The sequence below is a fragment of the Acomys minous genome (assembly GCF_964271855.1).
Source record: "Acomys minous genome assembly, chromosome: 14".
NCBI lineage: Eukaryota > Metazoa > Chordata > Mammalia > Rodentia > Muridae > Acomys > Acomys minous.
In genome coordinates, this window is record NC_140496.1 from 1,504,428 (window position 1) to 1,519,017 (window position 14,590).

General features: G+C 45.7%; 1 protein-coding gene across 24 annotated transcripts in view; it reads right to left on the reverse strand.

Moving 5' to 3' along the window:
- PARD3 (par-3 family cell polarity regulator) overlaps positions 1 to 14,590 on the reverse strand; it is a 527,701-nt gene that overhangs the window by 248,947 nt on the left and 264,164 nt on the right. For 23 of the 24 annotated variants that reach the window (XM_084756613.1, XM_084756601.1, XM_084756603.1 and 20 more), the window contains 2 exons: positions 7,219 to 7,310; positions 4,474 to 4,557 (listed from right to left, as the gene is read on the reverse strand). In XM_084756613.1, the coding sequence (XP_084612739.1) occupies positions 4,474 to 4,557; positions 7,219 to 7,310 (176 nt within the window). The remainder of the gene's footprint in view (positions 1 to 4,473; positions 4,558 to 7,218; positions 7,311 to 14,590) is intronic. The other variant, XM_084756599.1, reaches the window with a different exon arrangement.

The following is a 14,590-nucleotide window of genomic DNA, read 5'->3' on the forward strand; positions in this document are numbered from 1 at the left end:
TGCAGACAGATCCCTTGTTCCCTACAAAGAACGGGCAGAGCACGTAGTACTTTTCAGGGGCCATGCACAGCAGCCAGCATCCATCCCTACACCATGAGTGAGGCAGGGGCTGTGTGCAGCAGCCAGCATCCATCCCTACACCATGAGTGAGGCAGGGGCCGTGCGCAGCAGCCAGCATCCATCCCTACACCATGAGTGAGGCAGGGGCCGTGCGCAGCAGCCAGCATCCATCCCTACACCATGAGTGAGGCAGGGGCCGTGCGCAGCAGCCAGCATCCATCCCTACACCATGAGTGAGGCAGGGGCCGTGCGCAGCAGCCAGCATCCATCCCTACACCATGAGTGAGGCAGGGGCTGTGAGCAGCAGCCAGCATCCATCCCTACACCATGAGTGAGGCAGGGGATGTGAGCAGCAGCCAGCATCCATCCCTACACCATGAGTGAGACAGGGGCCGTGAGCAGCAGCCAGCATCCATCCCTACACCATGAGTGAGGCAGGGGCCGTGAGCAGCAGCCAGCATCCATCCCTACACCATGAGTGAGGCAGGGGCCGTGAGCAGCAGCCAGCATCCATCCCTACACCATGAGTGAGGCAGGGGCCGTGAGCAGCAGCCAGCATCCATCCCTACACCATGAGTGAGGCATCTCTTAATATGTATGTTTCTCAAGTCCGTCAAACACAAAGTATGACGATTTTGTAAGTCGGCTCCGAGCTTGGTAAACAATTTTGTATCTTGTTTTGTATTGACCTGAGGTTATACTGTAATTGTTTTTCTGTATCATTGAAAAAGTCTCGGAAAACCTGTCAAATAATGCCGTGGTCGGGGCTTGTTGGCACTATTCTTTTTTTTTTCTTTTTTTTTTTTTTTAATTTTGTGTGACAGGTTCTCATCACAAAGCCAAGCTGCCCTTAAGCTTAAGGCCCTCACCACTTCTGCCACCACAGTTGGCCTGCAACTTAATTTTACCAATGGTTTTGAACTAATAGCTCCAGATAGTTCTGAAAACTGGAACATACACAATAGCCTATCTCTAAAAGATGATGTCAGAGTCATTAGCTACAGATGTGCTGAAACTATTTGCATTTGGGACTTAAATAAGGTGTCGTGTGAGAGGGGCAGGACATGGCAGATGTAACGGGAGCAGTGCTTCGGAGTAAAGAAGCTGGGTGAAGCTCCCAGTGGGACCAGCTCCTTCTGTGGAGAGACAGCGTCATGGCAAAGGGCCTGCGGACTCCCTGACCGCCTGTGTCTAGTCTAGAGCCAGTCACCCAAGGAAGGGCTGGGAGGGGAGCCATCTTTAATGGAGGCACCACGTCCAACTCACTACAGAAAACGGCCTTTTGAAGGACAGGCCTGGCAAGGTCAGAAATGAAGCTGCCACAGCTCACCAGATGCAAAGCTCTCTCCAGCCCAACGTCACAAGCCTAAATTACTCGTTTCCTTCACTACATGTGATATCTGCAACAGTCTACGAACGCTCCTTCTCTATGCAGCATTCTCATTCTGAATTAGACTGAAATTCCTAAAATAACAAACAAACAAACAAAAACAAAACAAGCAAAGATTACATGTATTTATTGTTTCTATAGCAATAAATGCTCTGGGAGAATTGTTGAATTAGTTATGGCTCTGGATTTGAGATGGCCCAAGGCTGAGTAAAATGTTCACTCTAACTATTCTCGGAGATTTCAACGTGCATACATGTATTGCTGTGCTCCCAGATTAAAAAAAAAACCATGTGATTTCCTCATGCGTTCTCCCTCACATACTGCTTTCTTCTCTATTGCTTTTCTCAGTAGGCCTGAGAACCCAGAGCTGTCATCACATTGAAATCACCATCCACCACCATTCAGTCTCAGTTTCCAAATCCAGACACTTCTCCACAGCTTATAGATCGATCACCCACCATGTAGCTATAGTGAGAGCTATCACGTGATTATAATGATGTCATTTCCTAGCTATCACTACAGCTAGAAAGCAAACCCCTGGAGAGAAGGGCAGCCCGCTCATCTTAGCTTCTGATGCCCACCATCCTCACCACAAGGTAAAGGCCTCTCAGGGTTTCTGACAGAACAGAAAGGACTGGAAATTCTAGGCTCCTGGAGACGGGACTTGAGTCTGAGCTACCACATCTGTCTCTGCCAATGTCCACCCAACCCCAACGAGCTGGAAGCATCAGGTTCATGCAGAAGATTGTAGACCCTGCACACAGGGGGGAGTGAGAGGCACTGCCACCGAGTCGCCGCAGGAGAGCCGGAGGTGATCAGCAAGAGCCAGGAAGCCTCTGCTTTTCCTGGATCAAAGTCTTTGTCCTTTATATAGGAAAGCTGTGTACAGTCTTCCTCGTTAAGAATCAAATTACAAGGAATTAAAAATGACTCAGCTCTATACTTGCTGGTTCCGCACACGAATTTGTTTGTTTACGTGAATGGATTCTGCGCACCCAAACTCAACACCATGGTAACCACCAACTGTGGTGGGCTTTGCAGTATTTTTCTGAGTTCTTCCTACTGGCAGGTTTATTTCTGTTTTCTCCTTTTGCTTTAGGCTTGTCATCTGTTTATTTTATCCTAATGTCTTTTCACAGTGAGGTAGGAAATGTGTAATATAAGACAGAAAGCAACACGTTTGCAAAAAAAAAAAAATACTGGTTCAGTGTTGGCACATACACAATAACCCAATTTGTGATGAATTACAGCTCAGAAGTTCCAGACACATTAGTACAGGGAAGCTATGATCCATGATTTTAGCTTTCTCAAGCTTCTTTTGAGATAATTCTAAATAATATCTTTAAAAGAAAATAAAGCCAATACCTTTGAAAAAATTTAACGAAAAGTTCTTTCAAGATATTTTAATATATTTCCGGAGTTTAAAGGGGAAAAAAAAAATCGAATGACTAAAACAGCACTTCAAAATTCAAGATGAACTTTATACTGAGCTACAAAATAATAAAAACAACCTTCACAATTTCAATCTGCAATCTTATTTTTACCAAAGGAAGAACATGCTTCTAGCCTTGCAGTACCATGACTTGTAGGAAAGCACTACAATTGCTCAAAGGCTTGAATAACATGCTTGGCTACGCCCAGTGCCCACACTGCCTTCTAGAACACACTGGACAACGGTTGTTGCGCAGGAGGCTGGCTCTCTGTCACTGGCCTGGCCTGTCAGCTGTTCTACATACAATTCCTCAGCCTCCAGCCTCAGTGCGCAGTGCCTGTGCTGGGATGTCGTAAGTGGCGCAGGTTCGCAGCTGCGGCTCTGTGCTCTAAGGCACACACGTCTACACTGCCAAGTGTGGTTTTCTAGTCTGTGACCCGGGTTCTCAGTCCCTGGTCTAGGTTTTGGTTACCAGGTAATGGCTCTTTTTGCCTGTCCTTACTTCTTGTCACTGCTCCCTGTCCCTTGTCATGCAGAAGGTTCCTAGTCTCTTAGTTCTCTCATCCTGGTTTAAGACTATTTCCCAATTTTTACCTACGAAAAAGAAGCCTTAATAATTTCGAAAGGATAAAGTAAAAACAATAAAAGCATTAAGGAGTTCCAAATCAAGGCATAAACATGTTTCGTCAGGTAATCACAAAGTGAACAACAAAAAAAAAAATCACACATGAATAGGGAGCCCCCCACCTGGCCAAGGTACCTGCCCAACAAGTGTTATTACAAAAATTAACCAGCACTATTTGAATATATTAAATCCTCCCAAACAATGTTTAGTTCATGCATGGGGGGGGGGGGGGGGGAGAATGAAGAAAACACATGTAACATTTGCAGACGTTAAGGAATCATATTCTTCGCAGTTTGAAGGTTGAAAACAACAGCACAACATTTGGTGTGGTGAGCATTTGGAGACTAAAGTCAGTTCGCCCAACTTCCTAAGAAATTTTTCAAAAAAATCACCAGTTTCTTACATAATTACAGAAATGAGCTAACAAATACAAATTTAAAATAAGTTCCCACCTAAGACACCCAGGTAATTTTAATTGTATGATTTTTTTTTTCTCCCCAGATAATTACCACAGCTCTCCAGGGGTTTGAAAACCCAGGCAGAGTTGTCAGCTTGCAACAGAGTCAAGCAAGCACTAGTGTGTGCTAAATGGTGAGTTAGTTGGTCCAGATAATCTGAACATACGAATCCTTCCAGTGCACGGGAGCGTCGCTGATAAGCCCGCGCGTCCTCTGCAGACATGCATGTACAGTGGGGAGCAGCAGCTGGCCCCAGTGAAAACCTTTCCATTATGCATATATGAAGTCAACACACACGCACACGCACACACACGCACACATGCATGCACACGCACACACACGCACACACACACACACACACGCATGCATACACACACACACACACACACGCACACATGCACACAGATGAAAACACACACACACACATGCACACAGATGAAAACACACACATGAAAACAAAACAAACAATGGGCATTATGAGCGATTGAAAACCTGCGAGATACATTACCTGCCGCCTCGAGCACTGAAAGGCACTACATGGATTCCCAGAGGCCCGCCATCGTTGGGGACTTGTACGAGCTTTACCATGTCACTGTGAGACAACGATGAATGAGGTAGCATGAACGTGGACTGTCAACAAACCGAAACGGAAACAAAGCAAAAAAAACGCCAACACGTGGACACGCGACACGCGACAAAAGCAAAAGCCGCCAACACGCAGACACTCGACACACGACAAAAGAGAACAGGACAAAAATCCCTCCAGGCCACAGGCACACGCGCACACACCGAGGAGCACAGGTGTGATGATGGGGGCAGCGCTGAGGTGCACCTACCTGAACGCTAGTCTGATGGCATGGAGGGAGCAGTCATCAGATACGGTTGGGTAAAGGGCACAGAAGCGGCCCCCGTGGACCACTCTCTCCTGAGAGATACAACTCCCTGCTCTGCGCACCAAGCAGCTAGACTACACTGAACACGCCCCACCCCAACATCTAACCTAGGAATGCAAGGGCTAGCTGAGCACAGTGCTCCAAATGCATGCCTTCATCTTTTCAATAACCCAAAAATGCCCTCCCTGCCCTCCCCCGCTGCCTGCAGGTTGGCTGTCCAGGGGAGCTCGCTAGCACCCTCATGGCTCACTGTGATGCCCAGTTACTGCTTCCTAAGCTGCAGAGAGGTGTGAGGGAACTTTATAAAGTTTACTCTCTCAGCCAAATAGACCCACTGAAGCCAAATGCTTCTCCTGTTCATAGCTGGTCTTGTTGGTTTGGTTTGGTTTGGTCTCTCTGTGTAGCCTTGGCTGTCCTGGACTCTCTTTGTAGACCAGGCTGGCCTCGAGCTCACAGCGATCCGCCTGCCTCTGCCTCCCGAGTGCTGGGATTATAGGCGTGCGCCACCACGCCCAGCTTCGTGGCTGATCTTTAAAGCTGTAAAATACGGCCCATGAGCTGCCATGGAGATGCTTCTGAGCACCTGAACTCAGTGTGGCAGCCAGGAATTGATGCTCTCAAAGCCACTTCCATGACTTCCTGCTGTTTGTGCTGCCTTGATGCGAAGGAAAACGATAATGCAGTAAACTACTTAAGAGATTTTGCTTTCTTCGCAGATTTTCCAGCAGGTATACACAATTTCAGGGAGCTTTATGCATATCCACCAATATTGAGGAACAAAATTTCAATTAAATATCTATTTTAAGCAATTTGGAAGATGGTTAAGTGGCTACCGTTGGATTTGACAGAGATCGCAATGTAATTTGTATATTAAAAAAGGTGAACTGTCAGACCTTACAGAGAGTAAGCACCATAAGTAATAGGGATAATCAACAAAACAGAATCATGTACATAGATTTAATTACATAGACTATATTAAAATAAAAGCCAGGTGCGGTGGCTTATGCCTATTATCTCAGAACCCAGGAAGCCAAGACAGGAGGGTTGCTGTAAGTCTGAGACCAAGCTAGGCTCTAAAGTGAGACCTTTCTCTAAGCAAACAAACATATTTGACCACACAGCTAAAGTGTTTACTAAAGTAACATTGTATGTAAGCCATTTTCATACAATTATATATTTATGCTGTTTTCTTTCTTTTAAAAAAAAAGATTTATTTATTTATTATGTTTACAGTGTTACACCTGCAGGCCAGAAGAGGGCACCAGGTCTCATTATAGATGGTTGTGAGCTACCATGTGGTTGCTGGGAATTGAACTCAGGACCTTTAGAGGAACAGCCAGAGCTCTTAACCTCTGAGCCATCTCTCCAGTCCCTACAATCCTGTTTTCAACCTGCTAAATACTACTTGAACACTTGCATTTCATGAAGAAAAGCATAATTTTAATAGGTTTATCTTATTCCACATGCTGTCTAAAAAAAATGCAGTGCCCCAAACTTCTCTTAAATAGAAGTCACGAATGCTGGTGATTTGCTATAAGCCTATGCGTCCGAGCCTGCTCTATGCTGTGACTGCTCCCAGCATCCCACCTGGGAAGACCAAGAGAACACTGAGTTAAGCTTATAACAGTGCTGTCTTCACACTACACTTTGACTCAAAAGTCAAAGAAAAGTTCATTATGACTGTCCTTCCTGCTCCGGCCTCCCGGGCCGAGGCCCTGAGAACACTCTCCACTGCAAACATGCAAAACCCAAGCTCAGACCGCCAACTAGGAAAATGGTAAAATCGTGTTCTGCACCCAACATTAGAAATTCATTGTCCCAACAAGTATCTTCACAGACCCTGTTTCTCCACCTAGTGTGTGTATGTGTGTGTGTGTGTGTGTGTGTGTGTGTGTGTGTGAGAGAGAGAGAGAGAGAGAGAGAGAAACCAACATATACCTTATCCAACTAACTTTTAGAATAAAATAAATATGGGTTTTTAAAATTTTGCAAACTTGAACAAATGATCAACACACAGACAGATAAAGCAATCTAAAAACCAGTTACAGTGTTTACAGAGCTGTTCACGCAACAGACATTTTCAGTCACCTACTTCATTAATCTAATTTTGTAGTTTTTGCCAAGGCATGAAGCCCAGGCCAGGTACATATGAACGTACACACCTCACTGTTCACAGGACATCACACATGAGACATGTTCTTGGGGAAAGTGAAGCAATGCAGGAACAGCTTTTCCCTGAGCGCAAACATCTTTGCATGCCATACTCTCCTAGAACACATGCTGCAGTAATGGTGCCACACATACACAATGCAGATTTGGGGGGCGGGGGGAGGGAGGGAGGGAGGATCATAGGAACTTACTCAAGAGAAAAGTTGGGAATGTTCTCCAGTCCAGTGTCAGCATGTCCAACTGGCTCCACTCGGCTGCCGTCTTCTTCTGTGCCATCCTCGTCCTAGAGGCATCGTGACAAAGAAGAGCATGCTGGGTTATGAAGGAAGCTGGAAAGCACTGTGATCCTGTTATGAGGCCTTTCATCTAGGGATGAGATGCAAGACACGAATGCTTTCCTGAACAAGCAAGGTAGAGTCTGAAGAACCAGTTTGTCCCAGGAGGCCGACAGACGCTCCTCCCCGGATATGGGAAGAAAACGGGAACTATAATTAATACGAATTTCTTTGTTATTTGTAAATTACTTTTTTTTTTTTTTGGTTTTTCAAGAGAGGGTTTCTCTGTGTAGCCTTGGCTGTCCTGTACTCACTCTGTAGACCAGGCTGGCCTTGAACTCACAGCGATCTGCCTGGCTCTGCCTCCCGTGTGCTGGGATTAAAGGCGTGTGCCACCACGCCTGGCTAATCAGTCTTTGACTGTATGTTTTAAACAGTAATTGTGTTACTCCGATGTGATATATTCTTAAGTGAACATCTTTACTTCAAAGACCAGCACAGTGGGGGTGCTGGCAAACCACGGCCACTCTAAGACTCCACAAGCAATGTCTGCCCTCTCGGTTCCCACTAACTCAGCCTGTCAACATGGAATATAGTAGGAAAAATTCCAACCTTACAATCCTTGCACCATGGAGGTTTCCCAAGGAGCAACCTTAAGTAGCTGAGTGCCTTGTGCCTTTCACGGGACCCAAGTCTTGGCTACAAAGACTTTTATCTGTTTACTGGCACACAGCAAGAGCCAGGGCAAGGGGAGCAAGCGCATTCAGACGCACAGTCCTTGCACTTGCACACGGCATATAAAAGTGCACCGTTGTGCCGCTGATGATGAGAATCCTGGTACTGCAAAAGACGAAGGCGGAGTAAATGCTGCTGTTTGCGTAAGTACATAAAACACAGCCTACCCAGGAAGCCTCCTTAGCTTATCATCTTGACTAATGTTTTTTCATTAAGATGTTCACTAATCAATCCTTACTTGATTCTTTGAGACTGTTTGAATAACGGTGAACATGCCTGATTGTTATCAATATTCTTAATTGAATCAACAAATTTACAAAAGTCTCATTTTCCAAATATAACTTGAATGGAGTGTCTGGCAACAATGACAGACTCTGTCACATCTGGTTAATCAAAGCTACACCCTCACAGCCACTGGGGCTGTCTAACAGGACCTATTAGGCATCGTTTAATTAATCTACTCCTATGCTTATAAAAAAGAATTTAGGTATACATATAACTATATTTTTCCTTTCTGTTTTATTTTTATTCTTTATTTTGTTTGTTTGTTTGTTTCACTATGAATGCGTAAATGCATCAGGAGAGGAGGTCCACCAATGAGAAACATTGTATTTTATTTGAGATGGGATCTCATACTTCAGGCAGGCCTTAAACTTGCTTTGTAGCTAAATTCTCCACCCCATTTCCTCCTCCTTCCAAGCAGTGGGATTGCAGGCACATGCGAACGTGTCTGGCCAATTTCCATTTCTGATATATGTACACACACACAGACACACACACACACACACACACACACACAAACACACACGTGTGCCATCAAAAGACACATTGGTCAACAAAATGATAAACAGGACAAACAACACAGGACAATCTTAAAGGGAGCTGAGAGAAAAGCAGACCATTTCTCTTGGTTTCTGTTGCCGCCTAAGAAGGCCCCAAGGTCAGAAGCGGAGGGCCGGTGCTGCTCTGTTGTGGCTCCTAACTAGGAGTTGCAGGCGTGCCCATGCATCCTGCAGGGCCTGCACCGAGAAGCTGGATGCTGGAAGAGCGATGCTCCTGTGCTGTGAGGCTCTAACATGTACTTCCTAGACATCTCTCTCTCTCTCTCTCTCAAGCACCAGCGCATAATACACCTCAAAGGTTAACAGCATCTTGAACCTGCCTAAGAACAGCACTCTGACTATAAACACGGACCCCTAAACGATGCCTCTCCACTGGGAGCTGGGAGGTGGAGAATCGTCAGGGTTGTTTATAAGCCAGATGTAAGGCAGGAAAAGAAAAGGATCTTACAGGTTAAAGGCATTTTTGTTTCTTTGCTTGTTTGTTTCTCTGTGTAGCCTTGACTGTCCTGGACTCATTTTTTTAGACCAGGCTGGCCTTGAACTCACAGCGATCCGCCTGCCTCTGCCTCCGCCTGCCTCTGCCTCCGCCTCCCGAGTGCTGGGATTAAAGGCGTGCCCCATCACTGCCCGGCTAGGCATTTTGTTTTAAGATCCATGAATACTTTAAGCCTCACTGAAACGTCACTAAGGTGTAGCCCCACCCAAGAAGGGGTGCCTATGTGGCAGCAGGGGGACAGACAGCCACATAAATGATGTCCCAACTGCATACACACACCAGAAAGAGGCAATTTGCAGAGTACGTCCCTACAGTAGGTACCCCAAACTCTAGAGACCTGGGTATCGTACGCAGCTTAGGTCACAATACTCCCTCTCAGGAGGCTTCGCTCAGTGGCTGGGGGACTACAGCTCAGCATCTCTAACCTTTCGCAGGGGTCAGTCTCTGCTACCACATCGTCTATTTTGTCTTGTGCCTTTTAAAAGCTGTGCACACACAATTACTGTCGGTAAAACTAAACACCGCGCTGCACTGGAATTGCGAAGATGAGGCCCGGCGATTACACGGTCAATATTTAAGGGCTAGTGGATTAACTTGAGCTGGATGCTGGTGAGAAGCAAACATCCGGGTGAGAGCCAGGCTTCCCACATTGATTTACTTAAGAATGCAGAGGCTGAAAGCTCAGCTTGAGGTGTTGGGACACCTGAGGGGGATGCTAAGGGAGCTGTGATGACTACCAGTAACAGGAGATAGGAAGCCGCTGACGACTGTGGGTACCTAGGCTCATGTACGTTCCCACACAGAGATACTGATACAGGCAAATAGCTAAACTAACAAAAATAAATCTTAATCAAAAAAACCAAGCACTGATGCAGGAAATGCGTACTAACAAATATTTTAGGTTTGTTATACACACCAATATGACACATTTAAATTTTACTTTATTTATTTTGTGTGTATCAGTTGTGCTTGCATGAGTTTATGTGCACCATGTGTGTGTGTAGGAGTCCATGGAAGCCAGAACTAGACTTATCTTGGAATTAATGTCACAGACGGTTGTGAGCTGCCGCACAGATGCTGGGAACCGAACCCCCGGTCCCCGCACGAGCAGCACGTGCTCGTAACCACTGAGCCATCTCTCCAGCCCCTAATGCATTTTATGAAGCAATGGTGAGCTTGCCTACTGTTCTCAGTTAACCCTTTAACTATGCGTGCCTTGAAAAATAGTTTAATACAAACATACTGCCCACTCAATTACATGAAAAACCCACACTTGGGAAACTTGCCTACCACCTGTTTATTGTACTTTGCTGAACACACAGGATTTTAGTTGTGAATTGCCTCTGGGATGAGAAAAAGCAACATCAGTTGGATAAAGAAAATAAGGTAGACTACTGGCTAAGAAAATACTCAAAGAGAGCCAGGCAGTGGTGACGCACACCTTTAATCCCAGCACTTGGGAGGCAGAGGCAGGTGGATCTCCACGAGTTCGAGGCCAGCCTGAACTGCACAGCAAGTCCCAAGACAGCCAAGGCTACATAGAAAAACCCTGTCTTGGGGGTGGGGGGGGGAGGAATAAAAGGAAGAAAAAGAAAATATTTGAATAGAAATTAAATGCCAACAACTGTGATTATTACATCATGAATATACACTGTTATGACATCCCATGTATAAGCAGTGAAAGCAACTGTGACACCTATGGCCTTTGCTCCTCCATAGCTCGTAGGTCAGTCTATACCACCTGGGCCAGAAGATGCAGAGCTGGCGGAAGACAGAGGAAAAAGTGATCTCAGTATCAAAGCCAGTTTGCTCCTTACACACCAGAGTTCCCACGCAGGACTCTGGCGAGGTATCAAGAAACGGGAGACGCTGGGAAGCAGAAAACGGAGACTCAGTCGAGTCCACTGTGGCTGCAGAGGGAGACACTCTCTGTCCAGAGCTGTGAACTGTGCAAACACCCTTAAAACATGGCTGTACAGAAATGTGATGGCCCTAGGGACCCATCAGAACCAAAGTGTCCCCGTGGCACATATGACCACTACAGCTAACATACAGATCGAAGCCTCGAAGGCACGCATGCACATATAAAGAGTGTGTCTTCAGACACGTAAGTCCTCACTCTCCGTGGCACTTTCCTTGCACACTTGCTTAGGACTTCACTCCAGCAAGACCCTCGACACTCAAATAGAGCAAAGGACTGAGCTGTGGACCTGAGACAATAGCTCAAGGACGGAGAAGCTGGCTCCCCCTGCCAATGACATCCTGAAGCCTGCTGCCTCAAGGAAAGAGAAATGATAACTTTTCTAATTAAAAATAATAATAACTTGGACAGTGCTGGGGTGGGTTGGTGGGGGGACTCCCCTTTTCTGAGGGGAGGAGGGATAAGGGAAAGAGGGAGGAGGGTGAGCTCAGGAGGAGAGGAGGAAGCTACAATTGGGATGTAAAATAAATAAATAAATAAATAAATAATTTAAAAAATAACTTGGACAAAATCAGACATTTGAACAATCCCAATAGAGCAGTGGTTCTCAGCCTGAGGTGGCGACCCCTTTGGGGGTTGAATGACACTTTCACAGGGGTCACCTAACACCATCTGCATACCAGATATTTACATTACGGTTCACAGCAGTGGCAAAACTATAGTTATAAAGCAGCAACAAAAGCATTTTTATGGTTTGGTGTAACCACAACATATGGAATTGCACTCAAGGGCCCCAGTATCAAGAAGGCTGAGAACCACTGCAATGGAGAACGGGAGTTGGAAAAAAGATTCATATTGATGAAATTAACATTTTTTTTTAAGTAAAAGGAATTAACTTCAAAAAAAGCGTGTAAGAGAAGAAAGTTACCAAGACACCTAGTTACTGAAGCCACACACAGTTCACACCCTGCCCCTGTAGCGTGGCAGCACTGAGTGAACCTGTGGGTGGGGAGAGGGGACAGGGGACTGGGGACAGGGCTAGGCACAGGCTGGACTGGATTTCTGAGAGGATGGGAGCAGGGAAGAAAAGGCGGCCCAGGAGAAGAGGATCACAGTTTGCAACTCCCCGTTCCAGGGAACCAGCCGGTTCCAGGAAACGGACATGAATGCATCATGTGAAACGGGGATTTCAGGGCAGGCATCTGGGGAGAAAGCCTGCAGTGCCAAGAGGCCTGGCCGAGAGGAGCGTCTGGTCCCAAGCATTTCCACGGTGTTTCCTTTAATTCTGAGTGCCATGTGCGAAATGCCTGCCAGGGACGGGAGCGCTTTAGATCCGGCTAAGCATCTCGCCCCTCCAGGATCCAAGAGGGAGAAGCTGGCTCCCACTGGCAGCTTGTCCTGAAGATGTTAGGCAAAGAGCCAGCGCCCCTGGAGGATTCTGGGTGGATTCCTGCGTTGGGGGGAAGTGGACAGGCAGGTGGAGATAGATGACGCCCAGTGGGCGGTTGCCACTGCTATCTGCTCAGATACTTTACGTAAGTTCAGGGTTAAATGTACTCATCGGAGATACACATATGACAGAAGGCCTACTGTACCATTTCTTTCTTCAAGTTTCCAGAACAAAAGGAGGCCCAAAATCCAGTTTAATTTCCCAGTTATATTAACTCTTCACTCACTCTGCTTTTGTAGAGGAGCAGGAGGAGGGAAAGGAGGAGGAGGAGGGAGATGAAGAGAAAGAAGAAGGAGAGGAGGAGGAGAAGAGGAGGAGCAAGAGGCATGGATGTTTCAAAAGGAAAGAATGAGATGCTTAATTAATTTGACTGAGGACAGAAAATAAATTTGGCCTGAAGCGGCCATGATGTAAAGTGAGCTCCAACCAAGCTTAAAGCTCAGCCTCTCTGGAGCACACTGGTGTAGCTACCAGCTGGGCCGCGGCCAGCCCCTAGCTGAGTGCTGTGCCACGTTCTTCCCAAGTAAGCAAAAGCAGATTTGCATCGTCAGGCCATCTCTGAACTTTATTTATTTATTTATTTTTATATTTCTGGTTATGAAAATAACTCATATGGCATTCTGAAATCTCCCTCTAGAATTTTGCCAGGCTCTAGAACCTTTGTTTGTTTGTTGTTTGTTTTGTTTGTATTTAATCAGTCTCAGCCTTTTAACAAAGAAAACAATCAACACCTGATAGGCACAGCAGAGTGAGCAGTTTTGGGTCAGGTCATCCAGAGAGGGTGAAAGTGCTCTGTGGAGCTAACTGTGCCTGGCTTCTCGTGAAAACGTCAGTGCTCAGACTCTCTTCCCTGGTGCTAACAAAGGCTAACAGCCGTGGAGTTAGAACCTCCATCACCACCAGACAGCTCATCTTTGAGTGATAAACCCTCATGCAAGGCACTCAGTGCGGAAAACTACCCTGGCGTAGATGGCATCCCGGCTGCCCTCTATTTGAGTGCTAAATATACTCTAGTCTTCATAGATTAAAACTTCTGCAGACTGAAACGTTAGGAGGAAGCCACAGTAAACTAAACGAGGACAATCTGAAGAGCTGGGGCTTGACTCCTGACTTCCCTCCCGTACACAGAAAAAAGCAGGAGGAGTTCTAAGACAGGAATCAGAGGCATGCCGACTGCCTCACGGTGCTCTGTCAACCGAAGGAGAAGCCATCAAACATACGGTATTCCAAAGAACCATAAACGACCACAGTTGTAAAAATTAATCATTTTTTAAAATCCCTTTATTAAATACCAAGATTCTATTTCTCTCTGTACCTTACCTACCTGCCTATCATTGATTTTTTTTTTTAAGCTTAAAATATAAAAAGGAAATGACCGGCCCTGTGGTAATTCCTCAAATTTACAACACAACCTCTCTCAAGCGCTCTTATTATTAACAGAATACAAATTTTAAAATAATTCTACTACAAAATTATCTATTAAATGTTCTTTCTCACACTTTTGACAGTAAATATAAACTTGGCAGGCTCATGAAAGACTATTACTTAGTAAACTATAGTATCTTAGGGGAAATATTTATTTAGATTTGCAGAATGGATGAAACTACTTTTTGAAATTATTATTACATGTGGTAGATGATTCTAGAGGGACTTGGCTTTCAAGTCCTCTGAGAATTGTGAGGAGAATTCCAGAAGGTGCTTGTGTAGAGGACGCAGCTACCTGACTAGTTGGTCAGCTCCCTGGGGGGAAATGGCTTCCCACCATACTTGAGAAAACATCTGAGGACAGAGGAACTTCACAAGAGAACGGTAAGATTAAATCAGCCTTCCAAAGAGGCAAAATA